The sequence below is a fragment of the Aplysia californica genome, unplaced genomic scaffold, assembly GCF_000002075.1.
Source record: "Aplysia californica isolate F4 #8 unplaced genomic scaffold, AplCal3.0 scaffold00008, whole genome shotgun sequence".
Classification (NCBI taxonomy): Eukaryota; Metazoa; Mollusca; class Gastropoda; order Aplysiida; family Aplysiidae; genus Aplysia; species Aplysia californica.
The window spans coordinates 119,323-142,596 of NW_004797278.1; the positions used below are offsets into that span (position 1 = coordinate 119,323).

Here is a 23,274-nt window from a genome sequence, read left to right on the forward strand (position 1 = left end):
GGGGGTTGGGTCAAAAAGTAAAGGCCCAGCCGGTGGGAATCAAGGGTTGCTTGTCCGGTGGGCAAGCAGTCACAAGTGAAGACTTCACACCTCTCAGCTGATGACATGCGTCAGTCTTATATCGAATTAGGCCTACCAGCACTCCTGTACAATTGCAATAGTGTGATTTAGATTCTAGTGCCCAATTACCACCAGTGCTTACATTTCATAGGACCACTGCTTGACCTAGAAATCTAGATATCTAGGCGCTTTTTCGGTAGTTCCCACCCCGCAATTTTATTCACGGGTTTGGGCCACAAGAGTAGGGGGGTTTCACCTAACAAAAATAGGAAGGGGGGTTTCAGGGGGGCATGCCCCCCTGAATTTTACCATAATTTGATGTTTTGCAGTTGTTAGGTTTGATATCTTAGCTCACCGCGAATCAAACGTATAGGTCTAGATCTAGATCTAGATGTAGGTCAGGCTCAAATAAGGGGGGTGGGAACTACCGAAAAAGCACCGATATCTATTTAAAATAGAGAAACGTTTGAACATCTCCTTTGCTTCCCCCTTAGTCTTAGTCGCACCCATCGATATAATGTAAGCACAGTCAACCAATGCCACCCCTCACTGCCATGTAACAACGATTCGAGGAACTCTTTTTTTGGGCTGGCTGTTCGATCAGGACGGCAGGCATTGGTCAAACTAATTTCTGGCCTCTGGCTACCAATGAAAGTTTCTGTGCTGGAGCGCCACTCGAGCACTTTCGCTGGCACTGATGAGATTTCACACCCACACCACCCTGACCCTCAAATTGCACCCATACTCCCCTTCCTCGCACGACAGCATGGCAAGTTTATAGCCGGCAGACGGAACCAAACTTGCGAGTTTTGTTTCAAATCAGAACTGAACGGGTTAAAGCGTTTTCGGTTTTAGACAGAAAACCCTTGGAAGGGTCAGGGGGCGGATTTTTCTTTCCGTTTCCGCATTGGACAGGTTTCCGTTTTGTACAGGTTATTTTAAGAGGAATAAATAAATCTAGGGGGGAGCGGTGAGATTCTGTTAAGACTCGTTTCCGTTTTGCACAGGAGGTTTCCGTTAAGGCAGGTTTGACAGTATTAGATTCTATAATCTAGATCTAGATCTAGGCTATGACATTTGGGGGGAAATTCAAAGCAACTGGGTGGTAAACATCGCTGATCGGCGAGATGTGACCGCAAAGTGTTTTTAAAAAATTATAAAGCCTATTGAGCAATTTCACTTTCACTTAGTTTACAGTTGATCTCTGCCTTTGAATTATATAGTTGGTACTGAAATTGTGCTTCTATAACACCCTTTATAATTTTTTACAGAAATTAATTAGATTCTTTCCTATTTATATAGATCTTGATCTAGTAACTGCTGTGATTCTCTGCTTTGATAGTGATACAAGACTTAACACTTAAAAGGACTCTCCTGTAAAGTAAAGCAAGAAAATGTCTGGACAACCCTATCTAAAATGCACTTTACACAGCTCAACACTCCAACACTTATAGCACTCACTCACTCTATCAATACTTGGGGAATGAAACTAGATCTATCTTTGAAAGCTGCCCTAATTTTCGTCAACACAGCTACAAACTCCCAAATTATGCCAAGGAGGACTACCATACACCCATCTTACACATTATTTTTACACTTGAAATACTTGAAAGAAGAGCAACCGATCACTAACTTACATACACAGTAGTCTTTGCCTAAGCTCCCGGTGCTCGGGAGCGCGGATATGTGGGTTCTTTTAGCGAACGGGATCTTAGCCGACCCACAAATGGAAGAATCTGCGATTGCCCATGTTAAGGCCCACAACCGGTAAAATGGTCTCCCTCACTCTAAAATGAACTGAAGTGACCCCTGGGTGGGTTTATGACCCGGCGAGCACAGAATGGTCAACCTTGATGACCAATCATAGCATGGCATGCCATATAGTGGCATAAGGCATGCCATTTTTTTTCACTTATAAAAATCCTATCGTGAGTCTCAAGGTCTCCGCGTATCCAATTGCACCTCTCCTTTACCTGTCCAAAATTTATAGCTTTCCATGATGATCCATCTCTGAGTTCCCTTGCTTTGTCGTTATAATGCACGTTGTTACCACACCAAGTAAAATTCAGTCTGTCTCACAAATTCGGGAGTAGAGACACATGCAACTGCTGCAATGGTCAGGGAAGAGTTCACATTTCGATGTGATCCCACCTGGAGCGAACTTGTAGGCCCTCCACCCAGAGTTGAGTAAAATAAGTTTAGGTGGAGAGCTCAGATGCGTATGCGGTGTTTAAAGAAAACAAACGCATCGGTCAGTTCACACCGAGGTGTGATCCCATCTGGGACAAACATTGTACTTTTTCACCAGGTTTTACGTCGCACATGTGATCAGATTCATGGGAGTGGCTGATCTTTGACGCGACTGGCAAATCAATGACCTCAACTTTTCACTCTTGGTTGATGGGCTGTGCCCGCCCAGGTTTTTGTTCCGTAAATTATGATCTGAAATGCGGGGTCTTAGCTGAATGTAGACCTTCAGAGTGAATCAGAGCGGGATCTTAGAGGTGACTTTTGTATAGTAAAAATTATGTTTTCTTAAAACAGCGCAGCGGGATCGTAAACGGTGGGATCTTAAGCGGAGACAGACTACTGTATTAGTAAAGCAGGTTCTCTGCTCTAGTTGATTTATTGTTTTTGGGTCGGTCTGCCTAGTGTATGCCATATCTATTCCTTTACAGCAGTTAATTTGTAAAAGACAAGTTTTCATTTTGAATTATAAAAGAAATAAAGTTTCTCAGTCAGTCTAACAAATAAAATTTGTTTTTACTCAGAATTCAAAGTACGAATATGGATGACTTTGAAGATGAACAGTGTGAAGAACGAGACAGAGAGGCTGTTGTGAAAAAGACTCCTATTCGATCTTATGCAGACTTGAGAAGGAAAATCACAGAGTATGACTGTTCTTTATAATTTTAACATTATTCTGAATGTATTGTTTTGGTTAAACTTTGAAAGTTAAAAGATTTATTTAATTAAAAGATTTACCATGCCATGATGACAAGACCAAAGATGACATGGAGGCGAGCGGTACTAGTGGAAATTGAAAAAGTGGGGACATCATGGAAACAGATAGAAAAGGATGCTCAGGACAGGCTTTGCTGGAGTAATGTTGTTGATGGCCTGTGCTCCACTGGGAGTTAAAAAGGGCAAGAGAGAAGAGAGAGAGAGATATCTTCTCTGTACAATTCTCCGAACTGATGATATAGCTTAGAATTTTAAGAATTTCTCCTTGTCTTTTTTTTCTTTGCATGCAGTTATTTACTGATCAGCCTTTAAAAAAAAAATTTAAAAATCAGCAACACATGACTTGATGTTCCGTTATTTCGTGACCAAGCTTTCATTAATATATCATGCTCTTTCTTGTCCAGGAATCATTCAACAGAAAGTCCAAGTTCAGACTTAACTCCAGAAAAGACTTCAGTTGATGATCCACAAAGACATTCAGAATATGATCTGAGAGAGAAACTTAACAGGTGGGTACACGTGTGTGGGCACTTGTTCTTTTTTCAGGTGGCAGGGTTCGTACTGGTCTTGGAAAACTTGAAATTTTGGGAAATTGGCAAAATTCTTCAAAAAGTCTTGGAAAAACAAATTTTTAACAAGATCTATTGTAAAGAGATATATATTCTGCCAAAGTTTAGGAGGCCTTGACGTTACGCATTCTGAATTTTTAAAAATACCTCACCAGAACAAATTTTCTTCCGAAATAACACATTGTCTTGGAAAAAAGAAATCTGGTCTTGAAAACTCTTGGCAAAGTCTTGGGGGAAAATATCTGTTTGGTATGAACCCTGAGGTGGTCATGTGATCTGAATTTTAGGTTGTTATTTAATTTGTTTAATGTTTGCTTCAAAACAATTTTGTTAGGCTTAGGCAAGAGAGGGAAAGGGCTTTCTATTAGGAGTAGTCTTTTTTGTTCGTAAGTTCTGAATTTGAATTCCAATCTTTGATTAGAATTTTGGACCTTTCGTTTTTTAAGATCTATTTTGTCTAACTTTTTTTTTGTTCAAATGGCTCTGAGCCTGTGAAGAGCTTTTAAAATGAAAATGCACGTTTTGAAAGTAAAGTATCTATAGAAGGAAGATAGTAGGTGTTCATTGTTACTTTTTCCTTCCTAAGTAAAACACTTCCAAACATACCATATGGCTCAACTCATTCTGATTCAAGTCAGATTGAGTGAATTCATATGTAAAAATCTAATTTGACCATTGGAGATCATGATGTTCAAATGGATGGTATAATAACTCATGACAAACTGAGTAATGAAATGACAATTAGAACATCAGATACTACATGCCAGAGTAGTTACATTTCCAGAACTTAATACATGTATTTAATTCATGTCTGTATTATTGTCTACATTTTGTGTATTCCCAGTCCAGAAAGTTCTAGCAATGGTATTAACTCTTTATCTCCAAGGGGGGTATACCCACTATGCTGGGGCCCTTTTTTGATGCTAAATCTAAAAGTGACAAAAACGTCATTAAATGGGTCATTAAATCGAAACTAGCAAACCTATTTTAACAGTTCTTCATCTAATGAATGAACTTCCTGTATAAGAGACCTGTTTTTGGCAAGTGCCGAAAAGTAATTTGATGTCGAAGTTGTCGCAAAGGAATGTGCCCGAGCCGCTGTCAGCGGTTCACCGGCACTGTGGTTCCAACCGCGAGCCGCTGGGTGCGGCTTGCCGGAGATACAGGCTTTTTAAGGCAAGCACTAATAGATTTTAGTATTTTTGCTGTTCATGACAAAAGGTATCTTGAGACATGACTTCAGTTACGTTGAAGGGTCATATAAAGAACATGTTTGGAGAATTTTTAAAATTTTCGCAAAAAAAGTGGTTTCGATGGTGGCCATCTTGAATTTTTTATGATTTCACATTTTCTCATTAAAAAAACCAAACTATTCAAGATGTAGCCCTCAGATTTGCAGTGTACATACTTAACAAACTGGGATGTGTCATAATGAAAAGAAAACATGATATTTAAGACTATTTTTTACGTGCACTTTGAAAAAAAACCCAACAAACATACATTAGTTTTTAAAAAACCCTACTTGCACAGCCAAGAATTTTGTCAAATTCAAAGACAGTATGCCCAAAATCTCTTCAAAATGTCATTTAGACACCATTTCTACACTTCCTTGTAAAATATATAAATATTTTGGAAAACTACTTTGTAATTTGAGAAAATCTCAAGTGACCCATGCCGAAAATGTGTTTTTTAATGAATGCAAACGGTGCTGGGAGTTATTTTACCAGATTGAACACTAAATGTCGTTTTCATTGGTATACAGCATGCCAACCTTCTATTCAAAGTAACATATGGTTGCTACAGTGTTTTATAACCCAAAACTAAGGCCTTTTTAGTGATCCTCTATGATCAACCCTAGGCTACAAAAACAGAAAATGTGTATATATGGTGTTTTCTAAGCTTTGGAAACATGGAACATGTAGTATAATGGTCTAACATTATTTCTTGCCAGAAATCTGGAAATCGATTTTTAAATCCAAAAACAAAACAAAATTGTATTAGTGCTTGCCTTAATCGAGCTGGCACCCCAAAATCCTTTTTAAGAGGAAGGCTGAAATGTCCTAGAAAGGCATTGCAAGTTGAAGACAAACAGATCAAACTCTTGACTGAATATTTCCTGAGAAGGCTTTGTATTCACAACTTATTAGTTGAAGTTCCAGGCCTTAATGAATTATATTGTGATTTTATACCAGTCTTTTTTAAAAAAAAGTATCTTCTGGTGTGTCATTTCTATTTCAAATGATTGAAACAGGTTTGTTTGTTTTGTTTTGTTTTTTTTTCCTTTTTTTAAATAGGAAAGGATCACGAGACCAGGAGAGACGAGATGTGACCATGAGAGGTCAGAGATACAGAAGAAAAGAATTCCACTCAAATGTTGCAAGAGGTTCTAGAGTTACCAGCCCTTTGAGAAGTCCCCATGATAATGTAAAGTACAACATTTTGGACATGGATAACAGCAACAGTCACCGGTAAGAATTAAATAAACATTCTTGTCATGTATTTATTTAATGAGCTGGTCATAATTAGGTATTAATTTGAAAGTCTTTCATCTTATGGCCAATGATTGGTACTTTTTCGACATGTTGAGTTGGAAGTATGAAGGGAATTAAAAAGCACAGGTCTTGTAGGTTTTCCAGGTTTAGTATGGTTAACTTGTACTTGCCTGCAGATTTCATAGTTCGATGTGTTTCCAGTGTTCAGCGCTTTTGTGTAAAATTCGTCGCCTGTCACACGAAAGGGCGTATTCCAGATTTTGGCAGTTTTGAGTTGTTACTACTACTAGATAGCGCTGCCTCAGATCTATGTTCACACGAAACGGCGTATACCTAGCTTTAAAATAACAGTACTAGCAGTGAAAAAACGAAAAGGGCGTACGCTAACACTCAACGCGACCGAATCAGACGAAACGGCGTACGCAGGCTTGCGCCCTTTCGTGTGCAAAAAATTGATACAAAGTTGTATCAAATCTATTCGCACGAAAGGACGTATACCTTGGTTACGCCCCTTCGTGTGAACGACCGTTACACTTTTGTCTTTTTTTTCTGGCATAGGCCAAGTCCGTATGACGCAATATAGTAATACTGGCCCTCCTCTAATGATACAATAGGCCTGTACACAGCGCATGCACTGTGTTGCAGCGAATCCTGCTTGTGCAAGAGTGAAAACAAGACCCGCCTTATTGTGTTGTTCCAGTTGCTTACTGGTGCTTGCGGCTTGTTGTCACATACAACCTGTCTTTCAAACTGACCTGCTTACCTTCTGACGATTGGAAACCATTCGAAAAAGCAAACTTGGGTTTGATCAAATTTAAATAAGATCTACTTTTTGTCCGACGATTCACATGAATATTGCTAAGCTATATGTTCTTCCTTTAGCGTATTATGCTACACTCATTAATTAGAAGGCTACGCTATCTAGACACCCCCCTCCCCCACCCCCGGCAGCGTTACTGACTGAAGTGATAAAAGCATCAGGACTTTGCCTTTGTTATATTGATCTGAAGACATGTCTACAAAGTGAGCCCTGTCAGTAGCGCCAGAATCAACAAACACTGAATCCATAACGCACAATGATTTTGAGACCGATGAGACCCAGAGTAGCAACGAACGGCTACCAGAATTATTTGAAGTTGAAGGATCAGCCCGCCAAGCGTCACCAAAGACACGGAAGAGAATCAACAAGAAGAACGATGCAAAAAGAAAGCGACAGTCTGGCGAAGAGTACGTGAGCGCCGGCACGAATAAGGTTGTTCAAGCACGAATGATGAGAAAGGGCTGCGTTGGAATGGAATGTACGAGAGCTGGCCGTCAGTGTTCTGGAATCACAGAAACGGATAGGAGGGAGATATTTCAGGACTTTTATAAACTGGCTGACCTGCAGAAGGAGAGAGAGTTCGTTGCGAGGCATATTGAGACGACTGAGCCCAAGGTCGGGAAACCAAACTCTCGACGCAGCAAAACGCATGCTCACTCTGCAACTCTTTCCGAAAAGGGGACGAAGCTCAGAAAAATGAACTCAGGGAAATTTACAACAGGCACGAAGCAGAAAAACAAAAGGTGCGACAACTTAAGGAGGATTGCAAGAAGATGGCTCAAGCTGACCACAGCATTCTGGCAGGGAACTTTGATCTCCAACAGGTCATATACTTGCCAATTTCACATGAAGATGCTTTGTTCTACAAGAGGAGACTTTCCAATTTCAATTTGACGTTTTATAATTTGGGTGACCACACATGTGATTGCTTCATTTGGCACGAAGGCCAAAGCAGAAGGGGCAGCTCAGAGATATCAACTGCGGTGTGCAGGGCACTGAGAGAATATGACCAAAGAGGCATCAAGACTGCCTACTTGTTCGCCGATGGCTGCCCGGGACAAAATAAAAACACAATCATGCCCACCATGATGCTCCACATGATCAACACTTCAGCACACATGGAGGAACTGTCACTCAGGTACTTTGAATCGTTCCATGGGCAGTGCGAAGGTGACTCAGCACACAGTGCTATAAGCACGGCCTTGGGAAATGCTGGGGATGTGTTTCTCCCATCACAGCTGTTTCCCATCATTGCATTGGCCCGACGCAAACAGCCATACAAGGTACACCCGCTTGAGCACGGTGACTTTCTAAACTACAAAAAACTGTCAGAAGATCTGAAAGTTCTCAACGTCCGCAAGGACAATCAGGATTCAGGTGTTCCCGTGAACTGGAACAAGGTCATGGAAGTGAGGGTGAACAAAGCCCACCCAACAACAATATTTAAAAAAAACCAGTCACCTGGAAGAGCAGTACAGGTCCATTTCGCTGAAGCGCCAACTTTCACACCTAATTCATTGTGAAGTTAAACAACTAAATGAAGAACCAAACCAAATTAGCAAGGAGAAATACGGCGATTTGATGTCTCTGTGCTCTGGGAACACACCCGTCATCCGGAATGCCGAGCACAAAGCTTTCTTCTGTCAACTACCACACAGCGAATGAGATGTCTCACAAAATTCAAGCTGAGAAATACAAACATGTTTGATCAAGGAGAGCCTACCAAAACATGGTGGCATCCATCACTAATTTGTTTTTGTTTTTTAAATAATAGATTTGGAATTGGAACGAAAGGAAACTGCTTGTCTTTCTAAAACGTGATGCCAGTACCTGAGAGTATGTGTGTGTGTGTGTGTGTGTGTGTGTGTGTGTGCGTGCGTGCGTGTGTATATGTGTGAGTGTGTGTGTGTGAGAGAGAGAGAGAAAGATACAGACGGACTGACAGACAGACAGACAGACAGACGAACAGAGAGGTATGGGAAGGAAAAGAGAAAGGGGAAGATTTGGCGGGTGGATGGGGGAGTGAGGAGGAATTTTATCATCTACTGGTCAGTCTGAAGACTGAAATTACTTGTGTGAACACTCAAACACAGGGCGTATACATGGGCGTATACACTGATTTAGGACAGGACGAAACGTCGAACAATCACACGAAAGGGCGTATGCTCACAGATGGCACATTTTCGCAGTGAAATTTTTTTTTAAAGTGCAAAACTAATCTTGCTGATTGTTTGATATCTTATCATGCACACAATATCCAAATATTGCGATGGTAGGATGCAAATTCCTATAATGACAAGGGAAAAGGATAAAGCAACCTAAGTCTGAAAATCTTTAAATCGTTCTCCTGAAAAAGTAAGAAAACAGGGATACGCCCTTTGGTGTGATAGACGACGAATTGTTTCTATTCCAGTAGATGTTAAGAAAGTTTGTATAAAATTATGTTCCTACACAGGTTCACTAGGAATCGCATTGGGGCACCTCAGCAAGATTTTAAACGGCCCTATCATTCAAGGGACTCTCCTCCACCGCGACACCGGAACTCACGGTTTCAGCGAAACAAAGCAACTGTCAGAGAATCCAATTCTGGCGAGAGCGTTCAGTCTACTCCAAGCAGCCATACTGTGTTCTCTGATGAGTCTGAGTCGGATGGGTAATGAGACACTGAGATCCTGTTTATTGATTTTCCTTTTGTTTACTACCATTTTTGTTTTATTTAATGTTAACTTTTCGCTTTTTCCTTTATTGCCTACTATGGTTGCAGTACAATACAACTTGAAAGAAATTGCAATTTCAAGTTAATGATTTAGCAGCATGTATGTTGTAAACACTCTACAATCACACCGTTAAAGCTGCCTAAAGCTGGCTTAAAGTTCAACCATATTTAATATAATTTTTTCTTTATGAATTAGATGCCTGAGAACCAGTTCTTTGCTTAGCCATAGAAATAATATTGTGGCATCAAAGAGGCCTCTTCAAGGCCAGGAAATGTACCCTGTAATGTTAGTGTACTTTGGGTAGAAAGTGGTGGGCATGGCAGAGTGGAAGAGGACATGACTCTCTCTACTTCCTCTACTTTTTGTTTCTCACGGCACTGCCCACTTTCAAGCCGGTGGACCCTTGATAGACATGATCAGAAACGTTGTGATGCTGTAACTGCTACACTCGCAGATTTTTATTTGTGGGGAATGAAATGGAGGGGGAGACATGGACAACTGTTAGCAAAATTTTCATGTGACACTGTAGTGTCACTGTATTTACATCGGTTGCTCAGTGTAGGACTCCCATCATACTTCACTTTTCAAAATGGCATATGGCGGAGTTCTACATAATACGATCAATTTGTAAACAGACTGTATAGGAACACATGAGATCATTGTGAAATAGGTAAGTTTATTGTTAAGTGATTTTCAGTTGGGATGGACGTCTGTTCTACTCACAGGGTCAGACAGCTAATCAGGATCGCCGAAATTTATGTCAGTTTACAATAAATAGAGGAGTTACATTAAGAGAAAGCTGACAAGTAAGAGTGTAGTGGTGCCTCATAAAATCTGCCTAAAAACCTGGTCCGCGCAGGAACCCTTTTTTAAAACTCTTAATGACTTGGTTTTTAAATGGAGCCCATTAAACTTATATTCAGTGGGAGAAATTGTTACTGACAGCATGAAAATGATTGTTTTTTTTCTATTTCACAGTATTTTGTATTCGTAGACATTAAAATTTATGAAAAAGTTATTTGTGTTATGCTGGATAATAATTTTTGTTGTTTTGTTTTTGTTTTTGCTATCAAAATAATTTTTGATGATTATTCACAGACTAATAGTATCTTGTTCTGTTATCATGTTCATTGATGTACCGTGACACCCAATTCTTAGTGCCTAATTTTACATGAATTAAGTTTTATAGGAAGGGTGATGTACACCTTTTTTTACTCATCCTAAGTCCCAAGTTTGAAATCTTATATCAAAGTTTTATCATTGTTAGCAGTGGAAAAAAAAATTACAAAATAAAAGTGGGGGTGGGGTCAAATTTAACTGAATTTTAGATACATATCACTTGTCGGTTGAAACGTTGAATGTTTTTGCCTGTTTTATCCTTTGTCATAATTTCTTTTCTGTGATGACATTTTTATTTTATTGACCACAACATTAACAGGGTGTCACTGTGCCATTAATAGTTGAGTGTTTGATTTTAACTACTGGTTCATGTTATTTTGTTTTATCCTTTTACTTAACAGTACGCCAGTCCTTTCCAGGATCTCACCAAAGCGTTTGAGGATGTCAGGGTAATTTTGTTTTCCTCATATGTAGAAGGTAGAGCTGAGTGAAAATTTTTTCAGGTTTGTTACTGCATTTCCTTAAGCAGGTCCCTCCATCAAGGCTTTTCTTGTAACCACTTTGTTTTTTTTTCAATGTCAGATGACAATGTCAATGACTTGGGAAAAGTGGGGAGATTTGGGGGTGTTTGTCATTCCAAACGAAAAGCATGGTTTTTAGTTTTGGCACTGATGTGAATTTTTAAAATGTTTAGGGTTGATGATCAATTGAACCAAGTGTTGAAAATAACCCGTAGCCTAACCAGTTAAGGACTTAAGGTGGAGTTGATATAGTCCGTAATTTTCAACTAAGTCGCTTGTCTTGTCTACCATAGTGATTTAAGTGTCAACTGTGATCAAGATGTAACTTATGCTGATATTTGTATATTTTATCATGAGTTCCTAAATATTGATTTGTAGCCTTGTTGTGAAGTGCTGATTTTTGTGTTTTTTTAATTTTCAAGCTCTCAGCGTTAGTATATATTTATATACAGGAGCTGAATCGTAAGAGTTTGTTTCATGCGGTAGTATAAAAGTCTCCTGTACACGTGACCTGCTTAGAAGGTTTGACACAAAAAAATTTGTACAATGCACTACCCAGTAAATGAATGTATTTGAACATTTTAGACAGATCTTAATTTATGCAATTTTGCTTACCCTCATAATACTAAGTTATAGAATACTGAACTTGATAAGCAAGTGGTAAAACAAAAGTTTTTCTAAGTAAGCTATTTTGCTCTTATTTTTCAGCTCCAGGCGCCGTTTACAGTTGCCAGCAGAAGATGAAAGTGAGCAGGATGCAGATGAACGTGATTCTGAATCTGAAAATGCTTCCTCCTTGGTCAGAGAAGAGTAAGTGTGTTTGCGATGTATGCCCTTGTACTTGAAGCTTTATTTTTTTATACCTGTTGAAGATGATGCTTTTGTTAATACTAACCAGTCCATCAAAATTAAGGATAGAACTTGTGGATGACTACAGGTCTCCCACAACAAAATGAGTTCATTGAAAGGGCAGCTGTCGACAAATCTCCAGGGTACTTATTGAGTTGGAGACTTCGTTGAAAATGGTTGCGATCACTTTATGATGGCATTTGCCCTATAGAGTTCAAATGTATTTTAAAAGATAAATGGTTCTTCATCAAAAGTTGTCATGGCAGGTTTTCAGGGATTTTTGTACTTTAGTCCTGGACAGCTGTTTTTTTTTTTTTACTTGATAATATGCTGTGATACATTGTATTTGTACTATAATTATTTGTAATGATTTATTTTAATGATATATTCAGTGCTTCCACTCTTCCGTATTTTTACGGAAATCCGTACTTTCTGCCAGTTCCGTGCTTGTTCCTCCATCATGCTCTGCTCCCTCCGTAAATACCTGCGACAGCGTAGGACTGCCGAAATTCCGTAGCAAAAGATCCGTAGGCCTACCCGCCTTCGTACCGTCTTGCATTTATAGTTACGGATATTTACGGTAATTCTCTCGGCAATAAGTTAATGTTATAGAAACCTGCCAGATTGCGCATTTCCTGCAATCGGCCATTATTCCGCTGTGCCCCATGCATTTGTTGTGGTTTGGTCAGCAGTACATTTTTACCTGCAGATTGATCAAAATCTGGAGAACTGTTTGTGCCAATTTCCTCCTTTCTATCATTCACTCCTTTCTTCTGTCTATCTTGGGATTGTTGCCGCGGCTGGAAAATCTGCGTGTTGATCAAGTAAATTGTATTGTGATCTTAGACAGAAAATTACTGTCAGAAAGAACTTTTTTGCTAATTTGTGTAGATCTAGATGTAGAGAAATTGTCTATGCGAAGATTCAACGGCACGGGAACGCGATTAGGGCCGCGATATAAGAAATTTATGCTAAGACTACTAAAATCAAGAATAATTCGAAGTGGTGTTCTGAGGTTGTGACATGCGACATTTTTTGTATGAGTTTTTACGGCGCTCCTGCATAAGATCATATGAGCGCGCTCATGTGACATTTAGACGTGAAAATTAAGAAAAATTAGGGTATACGCTGGGCAACTGTATTGTGAAGGTACATGAATATCTATTCATTATTCCCAGGTTTGCCTTCTATCAATGGTGCAATGGTAAATTAATTGGATTATTATAGTAGCAATGAAAGGGGAACCTGCTTTTAAACATTGCCAGCAATGGAAAGATAATATGTAGGTGAAGAAATCAAACAAGACAAAATGTTGGCGACAAAATAAGTTATGGGTTGTAGGCAATCTTTTCAAAGAAGCTCCCAAGTGCCATTTTCGACCCTCTAAAAGCACTAAATTTCAAATTCTTCGTTGTCCCTGGACCCCCGCCAGAATTTTCCTTACTTTTCAGCTTCAGCTGGTGGAAGCACTGTATATTTTGGTTGACATCACTGTGCTGAATTGTCTCTGGTGTAATGGTTAAGCTCTTGGCTGTGCATACAAAAAATAATAAATGTATTTTATCAAGTCGCTACCCTAAAAATTACAAAATTCTATCTGCTGAGAACATAGTTTTGAGAAATTTGATGGAAAAAAATGTTGTTTCCAAAAAGTCAAACTTTTTCTCATTCATTGCTTTGATTTACCTTGATAATGACTCCGAATAATCTCACGATTTTGATAGAGCATTTGGATTTTGACTTCATGGTCTTAGGAACTCAAAACGGCTAAAAATGTCAGATAGAAATTTATAGTTCTGAGGTAACGAAGTATCTCTATCTTTCTGATGCTATGCAGGGTCGGAGTAGCTCCCCTTCTAAATTATATTAATTGTGACTATGCTCAAAACATTATAGATTGTTTTTCAATCAATATATTATGCCCACGTTACTATGGAGAGATCCTTCTATCATTAATCTAGTGAAGAAGCTGTGTCAGAAGAGAGGTCTCCTGGTTCTTCACACAGAATCGATTTATCGCCGATGTGAGACTGTCTTTTCTCATTGAATTCAAAAATTGTCCACTTTCTGTTTCAGTTGTTTTATGAAAGTTATTTAAAGGCCTCATCAGCATAGATATTTATGTTAGATTTTGTACTTTTTGGCTGATATGTCTAATCATATCTATGTATTCTGTATTTTGATTTTAAAGTTGGTTACCTGCTGGGATTTATTTTTGATATTTGAAAATATTGAATCTTTTCCAGAAGTTGTTTCATGATTTCAGTGTGAACGCAGTGCTCTGGGTTCCATTTTCTGTCTTGCAAATTGAGTTCTGAAATGAAAAAGTGAGCACATAGATGTTTACTGAATATGAGTTTCTCATTTCTTCTCATGACCTGTGAACATGTGTGTGGGGGCTCTCGTGGCCTAGAGGTTAAGGTGTTGGCCTCTTATTCAAAGGTCCCAGGTTCGAATCCGTGTAGCGACCGAAACATTTTCTTCTCTAAAATTGTCTCCTTTCACCTCCTTTCCTGCTCTCTAGCAATGTTCTGTTGTCTGCTTTTATCTCCATTTCCTCCCCTCACCTCCGTTGCCCCCTCCTCTGGGCTCCTGACTCTTTCTGCAGCCTTTCTACTGCTACTCCTTGGCTCCTTACTGCTGTCTTTCCGCCACACCCCTGATCTTCTAGTAAGAAAGGTCTACCCCTAGCCTTCTCAGACGAGGGCAAAAAATTTTGGATGTCCCTTGTGCAAGTTGCGCACGTTAAGATCACTTGGTGGTCTGAAATCTATATGAGTAGGCTGCGGCCGCGTAAAAAATTTTTTTCTACCTACTGAAAATGTTTAATGTGTCCCGTGCGTTCATATGACCTAATGCAGTTGCGAGTGCCGTAAAAACACTTACCATAAGAAAAAGAAAAAAACGTGTGTGCTCACTTTTTTATTTCAGCGTGGTTAAATCCTGAGCACAGGCTCAAAGTGTTATTTATTGATGCCCAAACAATTTTTTATCATCCTCACCCCTCCTTTCCCCTCAATATATGTATTAATTTATATCTTTAGATCCTTGTTACATTTGAATTGCTCATATAAAAATACAAAAGCATAAAAGGAAATACTGTTAGAAATCACGATTAATGAGGTTTGAGTTCTTATCGAATTTTTGTTTGTTTCTATCACTTTTAGATATTTTCAGCACAAATCATTTGTAGTTTAAAAGCCATGACTTCTACTATGAGAAAAAGCCAAACTAGAACTTGTTGGTGGTTGGCGGGTGCTCTGGTATGGTTTGCTTCTTCTTTCCTATCAAACATCTATCGTCCTTATCTCCCTTTTTTCTTTTTTATGTTTGTTACTATCTTGTAACACCTCTAATCTTCTGACGCTCATATGACCTTATGCAGTTGCGAATGCGTAAAACCTCTACTAAAACTTTTTTTAAAATAAGAAAAGAACTTTCGTTTCGTATGCTTTTATAAGTGTGGGTTCAAAATTACAACTCCCCTAAAATCAGGGTCGTATTTTGGTAAAAGAAACAAAACTGACAACTGGCATGTTTTTTTTTGTCTTTTGTTTGTAATACACATTGTCACTAGTAATATCTGTTTCGAAAATCCTACAAGTTGTGTCCATTAAAAGTAAAGGTATATCAATGGTGTTATTCCCTAACATCTGATTTCTTTGAATTTTTCTGCAGGCAAAAAAATCCTCAAAATTTTTAGATTCAGATGAGAGAAAACATAGCTTAGCTCATCTTGCTTTTTTACCATTTTATTTGCATACTGACTCCTGGTTTTTATTGGGGACCATCAAATCAAGCCTGAAAGTGGGCCAACAATTCTGAAGTTGAAAAATAGAAAAGGTAGTAGAGATACATGTACAGTATAACACAGATAGGTTGAACACAGAAGACTGGAGATGTCGCCTCCGTTGAACTGTGCCTGCGTTCTTGTTTTTTCTTTTTCTTTATCTTTGTAAGATATTGATATCTTATCTCTCGAACTTAGGCCGGTCCCAACGAATTCAAGCTATCCGTGTTATCTCCTGTATATTTATTATTTCTGGTCCATAATTCATGTTGAACCTTACTCTATATTTTTCATTTAGATGTATTGAAACTAGATTTTGACAATTGTACATAGTGTTGCTGAAGTCTAGCATGACAGGTGGACAGTCCTTTATTTTAGTCTTTTTCACTCTTTTTCAGAGATGAAGCTCGACTTGCAAGAAAAGAAAAAGATGTCCAGTATGGAAAAAACACAGATGCATACAAGTTGTACACAGAAGTTGTGCCCAAGTATGTGTAATGGGATATTTTTTTTCAGCCCAGCTTACTTTTTCTTTTTTTAAAATCTTAATTAAAAAAGAAAAATTAAAGATGATGAAGCTAGCTGAAAGAGCGTAATAAAACATCACCAGACTTATGTTCCAATTTTTGGGTTTGTAAAGTTTTTGCGAAGTTCTTCATGTGAGGTTTTTTTTTCATCCTCTACCTCTCAGAATATGCCTTTTATTGTCACGTGCCTCTGAAATGTTTTAGTGTTGTTTCGTCTCTTAAAGGGTTTTAAAACTTAACTTTTCACTCAGTTTGAATATTTTTTATATATTAATCTTTTCAAAAAAGTGTCTTGAGATATAGTGAAGTCCGCTTAAGGGGAGGAGCGGGGGACAGAACCGACTGTAAATCTCTATTTTTTATATTTGCTGCTTCTCCGTAACCATTTAAATTTGGTAAAAGGCTCAAATTCCACCAGCTAACTGAAAACGCGGCTAAACCAAAAGAAATCAGGCAGCCCAGCAGATTTCAGTATAAGCTGACACTGCATTTTATTAGGGTCTTTTTCTACTTTTTATAGACACACTTCTTTACTAGCATGTAAATACTGAGACAGTTTGTCCGATTGTTGTCAAGGCTAGTAAGTTGTTTTTACAGTGCAACGCTTTGCTTGCTTTGACTTCATCAGGTATAAGATTAGGTCTATATATGACTTTGTATTGCTTGCTTTCTGAGTACCAATGTTGTGGGCAGTAACACTGTCCTCAAGCCTAACTTATAGAAGAGGCAGTTGCCTCCCCTTTATGTGTCAGCTCTTTGCATGTTTATTTGCCAAAATATCTTAAAAAGGAGACATTTTTGAGATAACCAACTTTTCATGTGCTGCTGAAATAATTTTGAGTAAATTTTGCTGATTAAAGAGGTTAACTGAGATATTCTGATGGACTCTTTAAACCTTCAATCCCATTTGGTTGCCCCACAAGGTCAAATTTAGGTCTCAGGCCCACAAAATGATGTAATCCAGTGTATCAAATTTCTTACCTTACTTAAGCACAACATTAAGAATTGTTGTGCCTATTACTATTGGTAAACATGTACAGTCGAGTCCATTTACACCGAACAGGGTCAGTTTGAAAACAGTGGTAGACCATAGGGAAATAAAATATTTGAGAAACATAACCAAAAGAAAATCTTATCATCCTGCATAATAAAGTTTTAATAGGTAGACATAACAGGAAGAAATTATAACCAAGGAAAATCCTGTTCTATTTTCAGAAATTAAGACCTTTCACAACTGCAATTTTCCTTCTACAAATATGTAATTAGGAGCACCAAACACTTACTATATGTAAGATAAGCGCAAAAAATCTCTGAGGTGCTGTGTGCAAATTGCGCACATTAAAGATATCTTGGTGGTCCTAAAATCAATAAGAGTAGGCTTTGGTCGCCACTCAGGCAAAATTCAGAATTCCTACCAGCTTAAAATGTTTAATGTGCCCAGAGCACTCATATGACCTTATGTAGTTGCGAGCACAGTAAAACACTTACCGAAACAATAAACACCTTCTAAAAAGCTTGTGAACTTTTAAATAGACTGAAAAGACCAATTTTGAGAAATCATAATTATAACACATGCACCTAAAAGTTGTAACTTTTCAAGAAAATTGAAGGAAAAAACCTTGCTTGTCTGGGTTGTATTACTTGGTGCAAATGGTGGTACTGAATATATCGCCAATAGGTAGTTTAGCGTCAGCGTTCATACAAATGGCGATCATTACCCTGTTCAGATCTATTTTAGCCAATTTTCTACTCACAATGCAGGTTTGGGACACCGTTCAATGTGTTCCGGACATATTTTCGGCTTTAAAATTTATAAAACAAATAGAGAAATTTACTTGAAAAGTTGCCCATGTGTCCGGTCTAGTACTGGCCTCGGTGGTGAGCTAGGTATATAGAGACGCAAAGCCTGTTCAGTAGCATATATATATATAAATTATTTTTCTTCCTTGTTCCCAGAGCATCTCGCTCCAGGAATAAAAAGTATCATCCCCGAACCCCGGAGAAACGGATAAAATGCAGTCGCCGGTCCTGGGATTCGCAAATCAAGATCTGGAAGCGTCGTCTTCACACATGGGCAGAGGCACACAGGACCTCTCACAAGTAAGTGTGGCGCCTTGGCTGATAGGGTAGCACTGGGAGAATATTCTACAGAACTTAATACCAGCACATTTTGCTGGAAAAAAATGGTGTTTGCTTCCTTTGTAAGTGAGTTGTGTCATTCTTTTAAAATTTATTGCCTTGCCCTTTATTGGGTCATCGACGGTTCATTGATGTTTTAAGATGCTCCTTCTTTCCTATCAAACATCTATCGTCCTTATCTCTCCTTTTTTGTGTACGTTACTCTCTTGTAACATATCTATTCTTCTGCACTTTTATGACCTTATTGTGCCGTAAAACTTTTACTAAAACTAAACTTTCCTCTTTTACTAGTTTTTTTGGTTCAAAAATTCATTAAGGCATTGTATGAATGAACGGTGTCCGGGGTTTTCCTCACTCTTTAAATTTTTTTTTTAAAAGGCAAAGAGGGGAAAAACCTGGTTGTTGCCACTGGGAAACTGTTTTAGACACAGTGTCACTTTTCCCACAGATGATGTGTTTAGTTTCGTCGTGGTGATTTCTTCTGCGATTTGACATAAAATCAAGGCGGAATGGAATTGTCCCTTTTCAGACCTGAAGAATCAAAAACGAGAAAATTCTAAGCCTGTGTGATTGTGCTGTAAAAGTTCAGTGTGTATCGTTTTGTTCTCTTTGTTTTCTTTTCATCTCTCATGCTCTATGGAGATAAGGAGGATGGAGTTGTTTTAGGATTCAAGACTGAATAGTTACTGAGTGTTCAAACTGATTTGTCCTTTGTCTGATGGAACACTGTTCTCTCAATTCATTAATGATATTCCTGTTTATACATTATTAAATGAGCTGAGATAATTCGGACTGACTCTGTCTCTCTCTGTCTCTGTCTCTCCCTCCCTCCCTCCCTCCCTCCCTCCCTCCCTCCCTCCCTCCCTCTCTCTCTCTCTCTCTCTCTCTCTCTCTCTCTCTCTCTCTCTCTCTGTGTTCTGTGCTCCAGTTTGGCCAAATTTTCATTCTGCTAATATAACATTTTTTCCAGACTTAGTAGCTTGTAAATATGATAGAGACAACTGTATAATTTCTTTCTTCTTACTGTTGTCATAAAACTCATCTGATTTCAAAGGTGCTTTCACTGCAAATCCAAGGAAAGTATAGTTTGCCCACGGTTGTTATATTCTAGGTTTTTGTACTAAGAATATTTGTCTTGTACACAGAAAGTGCTTGCAGGAGAGTAATTGAAAAGGCTCCTCCGTCATGGATTGATAAGAGGAAATGGCATACTTGGGGGGGGGGAAGACACGACATTATAGAGGGAGCAGACTTCTGTTGGTTTTTTCCAATTATATGTTTTCCTTTTCTCGACCCTATGGGGCCATCTACTTGTTGTGGTTTATACCTTTATTTATCCAACAGTATTTGAATTTGACAATTTAATTTCGGTTATTGGTACTCATTGCTGATGCTGTTGACTTTCTACAAAAATTTTATCTTTAATCCTTTGCTGCTTTTTTTACAGTGCCGTTGAGGAGGAGGGTTCCTCTCACAGCTTGGCTTCCAGTGCTGGGGATGACCGGGTACCGCAAGCGCAAAAAGCTACTGAAGCAGCCGACGATGATCTAGTACCACAAGCCCGAGAACCTATTGAAGCAGCCGAGGATGATTATTTGGATTTGGATGAAGACGATTTTCTGGACAGTGCCAATCTTAATCTTGACGTAACTGAAATTGAAGAGAAGATCAAAATTAATGACCAAGCTTGATACGTGCTATGAGAACTTTTTATGCATGTACATTGTTTCACATTAATCCAGCATGTTATTTTCCTGGTTGCACTTTACGGAGATGTGACCATGAATTGAATACAACAATTGTAACATAGTCTTCCAATCATTGCCAGTTGATGGCACTTGCTCTCGTGTGGTAGATTCGATAGAAGCAAAACTGGTCCATCATAACTGATAGAACCCCTTCCAACCTCTGTCAACAGTACTGGAAAATTTATACAAATCATACGGTAATGCACCAATTTCTTAAATTCCTACCAACATTTGTTCTGCTCTGTTTTTCTGTTTACTCATGAAAAAAACATTCATAAATTTCTCTCTTGAGACAATTTCATTGACTTGATCTTGAAGGATGCTCTTAAAGTATATTTGGAATAATCAAGGGCTGTAAGTTAAAACGAACAAATCTGTTACTGGTTATATGAATTTAGAAAGAAATTAGTATTGTGTGTAACTGTTTGAAGAGAGGTGCAGACCAATTTTTTTCCTCCATCTTCTGAAGGCAGCTAAATTCTCATCTTCAGTGTTTTTTAGACATTATTTGTATTCATTTTGTATAATATTATATACTCTGTTGTTTTCATATACTAGAACAGTCACCACAGATCTTCTCAAGACTTACTGTATGTTGTTTGATTAGCAGAGATGTGCTGGGGGGGGGGGGGGGGGCAGCTGAGGGCTATCTTGCTTATTAGTGTTTCAAATGTTACCAAATTTCACACATATAACAAGCATAGTAAGGAGTCTTAAAATCCGCAATCAGATTTGAGATAAAAGTTTTATATGGTGGCCATATTGGATTTTGTTGACATGTCTTACATAATTAATACCTCACTTTTTTTTTCGTGGGAAGAAATTGGTTTTTTGCATGCGTCTTGGCAAACATTAGATATACAAATTTGTCTTATGAATTTTTCCTAAACATACTGGAAATTTTTTAATGAATTTTTTCCTGAGGTATTCACGTTTACAAAAAATCCGTGAAAATCCACTCCAAACACCACCATCAAAAGTATATAGAAAAGCCACGTTTTGAGAAAACGGATGATAAAGAAAGAGAAAAGATTGACTTTATTAGGAAATGGTGGTGACAAACACATGCCCGGTACAGGAAGAAATAAGGTTTTAGGGGTTTTTTATGTGATCAAATAGTTGTAGGAGAGGCTTAAAGAAGCTAAAAATGCCTACAACTTAAAATCCATAGTGTTTAGATCACTTTTCCCTGGCATGAGTCATAGAAAGCATCAGGGTTTTTGAATACCCAAACCCCTCAAGAAAATATCCTCTTTTTCTTCTCGAGGGGGGGGGGGTGTCCTATCTTTCTTTTGCTGCTCCGTTTGCCTTCTTCTTTTTTTTGAAAGGGAGAGAGGGGCATCCCATTTCCTGTTGAGAGTACATCAGTGCTGTTTCTGAAAGTGAAAAGGAGAGGGGTTGCTGGCATTGAAGCTTTTGTAACATAAGCTGGAGTTTGTTGGGTTTTTTTTTAATAGATTTAATTAAAGCAATATATTTCTGAGATATATTATACGATTTATTTGATTCACATTATACATGCACTTTTCAAAAGTAGTTTATATATTACATCTGTTTGATAGCAAGTACTATTTATTGTGTTCACATTGTGTGGCTTCTGTTGATTTTAGTAACTACTTTAAACAAGACAAATTTTTCCCACAGAACTAATGTTATACATATGTACAGATTAATATTGTGCACTTTATATTTTATTAAGTAACCATGGATTATCTGTTGTCTTTATATTTCTTAACATAAATGAAACAAAAAATGTACTTTTGCCATAAGATGTAATTTCAGTGAAAATTGTTGCCCTTAAATTGGATTGGACCTTGAGATCTTTTACGTCCCATCGCAGCATAACATAATTTCCAAAGTAATACTGACTTATGTTAAAACAGAAACACACTGACTCGATAATAAACTTTTCAACTGGGCAAAAGTGAGGCAACTCAAAAATTGTGCAGTGATATAAAAATGAATAGGATACTCCCATGGTCACTGCTTATCTCCTACAACTGAACACACATGACCGTCATGTTTTTTTCAACTGGAGGCACTTGTTATATCATTAATGTTGACCTGAGGCTGTAGTTTATTTATGAGTGCATGCACATCTGTTTGTACATAAAATGTTTTTTCACCTCTGTATTTTGTAAGTGTTTATTCATTAAAAAAAAGATGTTTTGTTTCAGTTACGTTCGTATATGTGCATATGACCATGCTTCAATAAATAACTTTAATTAATTATTAATTTTTGGCTTTGGTTTATCTATATTGCAATGCATTATAGAAAACTACAACAAAAGCTGTCTGTCATGAGCTCTGTGGGGGAAGTCTCTGTGATATCCCAACATGTCTTCTTGAGGGAAAGGGTCTGCTGTGTCCCCAGATCTCAATGGGTATCTCGGCAATAGATTCTCTACCTTGCAGTGGAACTAGTTGCTTTACATACTCATCCCATCTTTTTCCTGTAATTTTCTTAAGAAATCTTGATGTAGCCTACATAAATCACAACAATTTCTGATGGGTACAAGATATCCATTACCATAGTTTTCTAATGACGGGCACATTTTTGTGATCTTTTTTTAAGTTAGCAAAAAGAATTAGCAGTAACTACAACTCAAAATCTTTCAGTTTCACTTTCTTACCCATTATTGCTTTTTTCATGTAGGGAAGACAAAAGGGGTGTAATTAAATTCTAATCCTTAGCAGAGGCTTTGTATTTTGAGTTGTATGAAATAATAATTGTCAACTTTGATTTTTGGAAACCACTGATTTAGAATTTTCCTGATTCAATGAGGTGTGCTCTTTTTTGTACTTTCAGTTTCTGTGACCAAAGTGCCTTCATACTCGCATACAGAATCACTGAGAATCTCCTAGTTTTTATTTATTCTTTTTTTAATGTTCTGTGGGCTCAAATGTGAACTTGATGACCTGGTGAACACAGAAGAGCCAAAATTATGACAGCCACATA

The 23,274-nt window shown here is 38.1% G+C and overlaps 1 protein-coding gene across 4 annotated transcripts in view; it reads left to right on the forward strand.

Moving 5' to 3' along the window:
- Window positions 1–22,548, forward strand: part of LOC101857844 — a 23,275-nt gene extending 727 nt beyond the window's left edge. The window contains exons 2-11 of one of the 4 annotated variants that reach the window (XM_005089640.3): window positions 2,832–2,951; window positions 3,429–3,533; window positions 5,888–6,061; window positions 9,361–9,558; window positions 11,143–11,190; window positions 11,971–12,072; window positions 14,073–14,135; window positions 16,300–16,389; window positions 18,385–18,528; window positions 20,015–22,548. In XM_005089640.3, the coding sequence (XP_005089697.2) occupies window positions 2,832–2,951; window positions 3,429–3,533; window positions 5,888–6,061; window positions 9,361–9,558; window positions 11,143–11,190; window positions 11,971–12,072; window positions 14,073–14,135; window positions 16,300–16,389; window positions 18,385–18,528; window positions 20,015–20,258 (1,288 nt within the window). In that variant the 3' untranslated portion in view covers window positions 20,259–22,548. The remainder of the gene's footprint in view (window positions 1–2,831; window positions 2,952–3,428; window positions 3,534–5,887; window positions 6,062–9,360; window positions 9,559–11,142; window positions 11,191–11,970; window positions 12,073–14,072; window positions 14,136–16,299; window positions 16,390–18,384; window positions 18,529–20,014) is intronic. The other 3 variants (XM_005089641.3, XM_013081918.2, XM_005089642.3) reach the window with 3 other exon arrangements.
- Window positions 22,549–23,274: the final 726 nt, after the last annotated feature.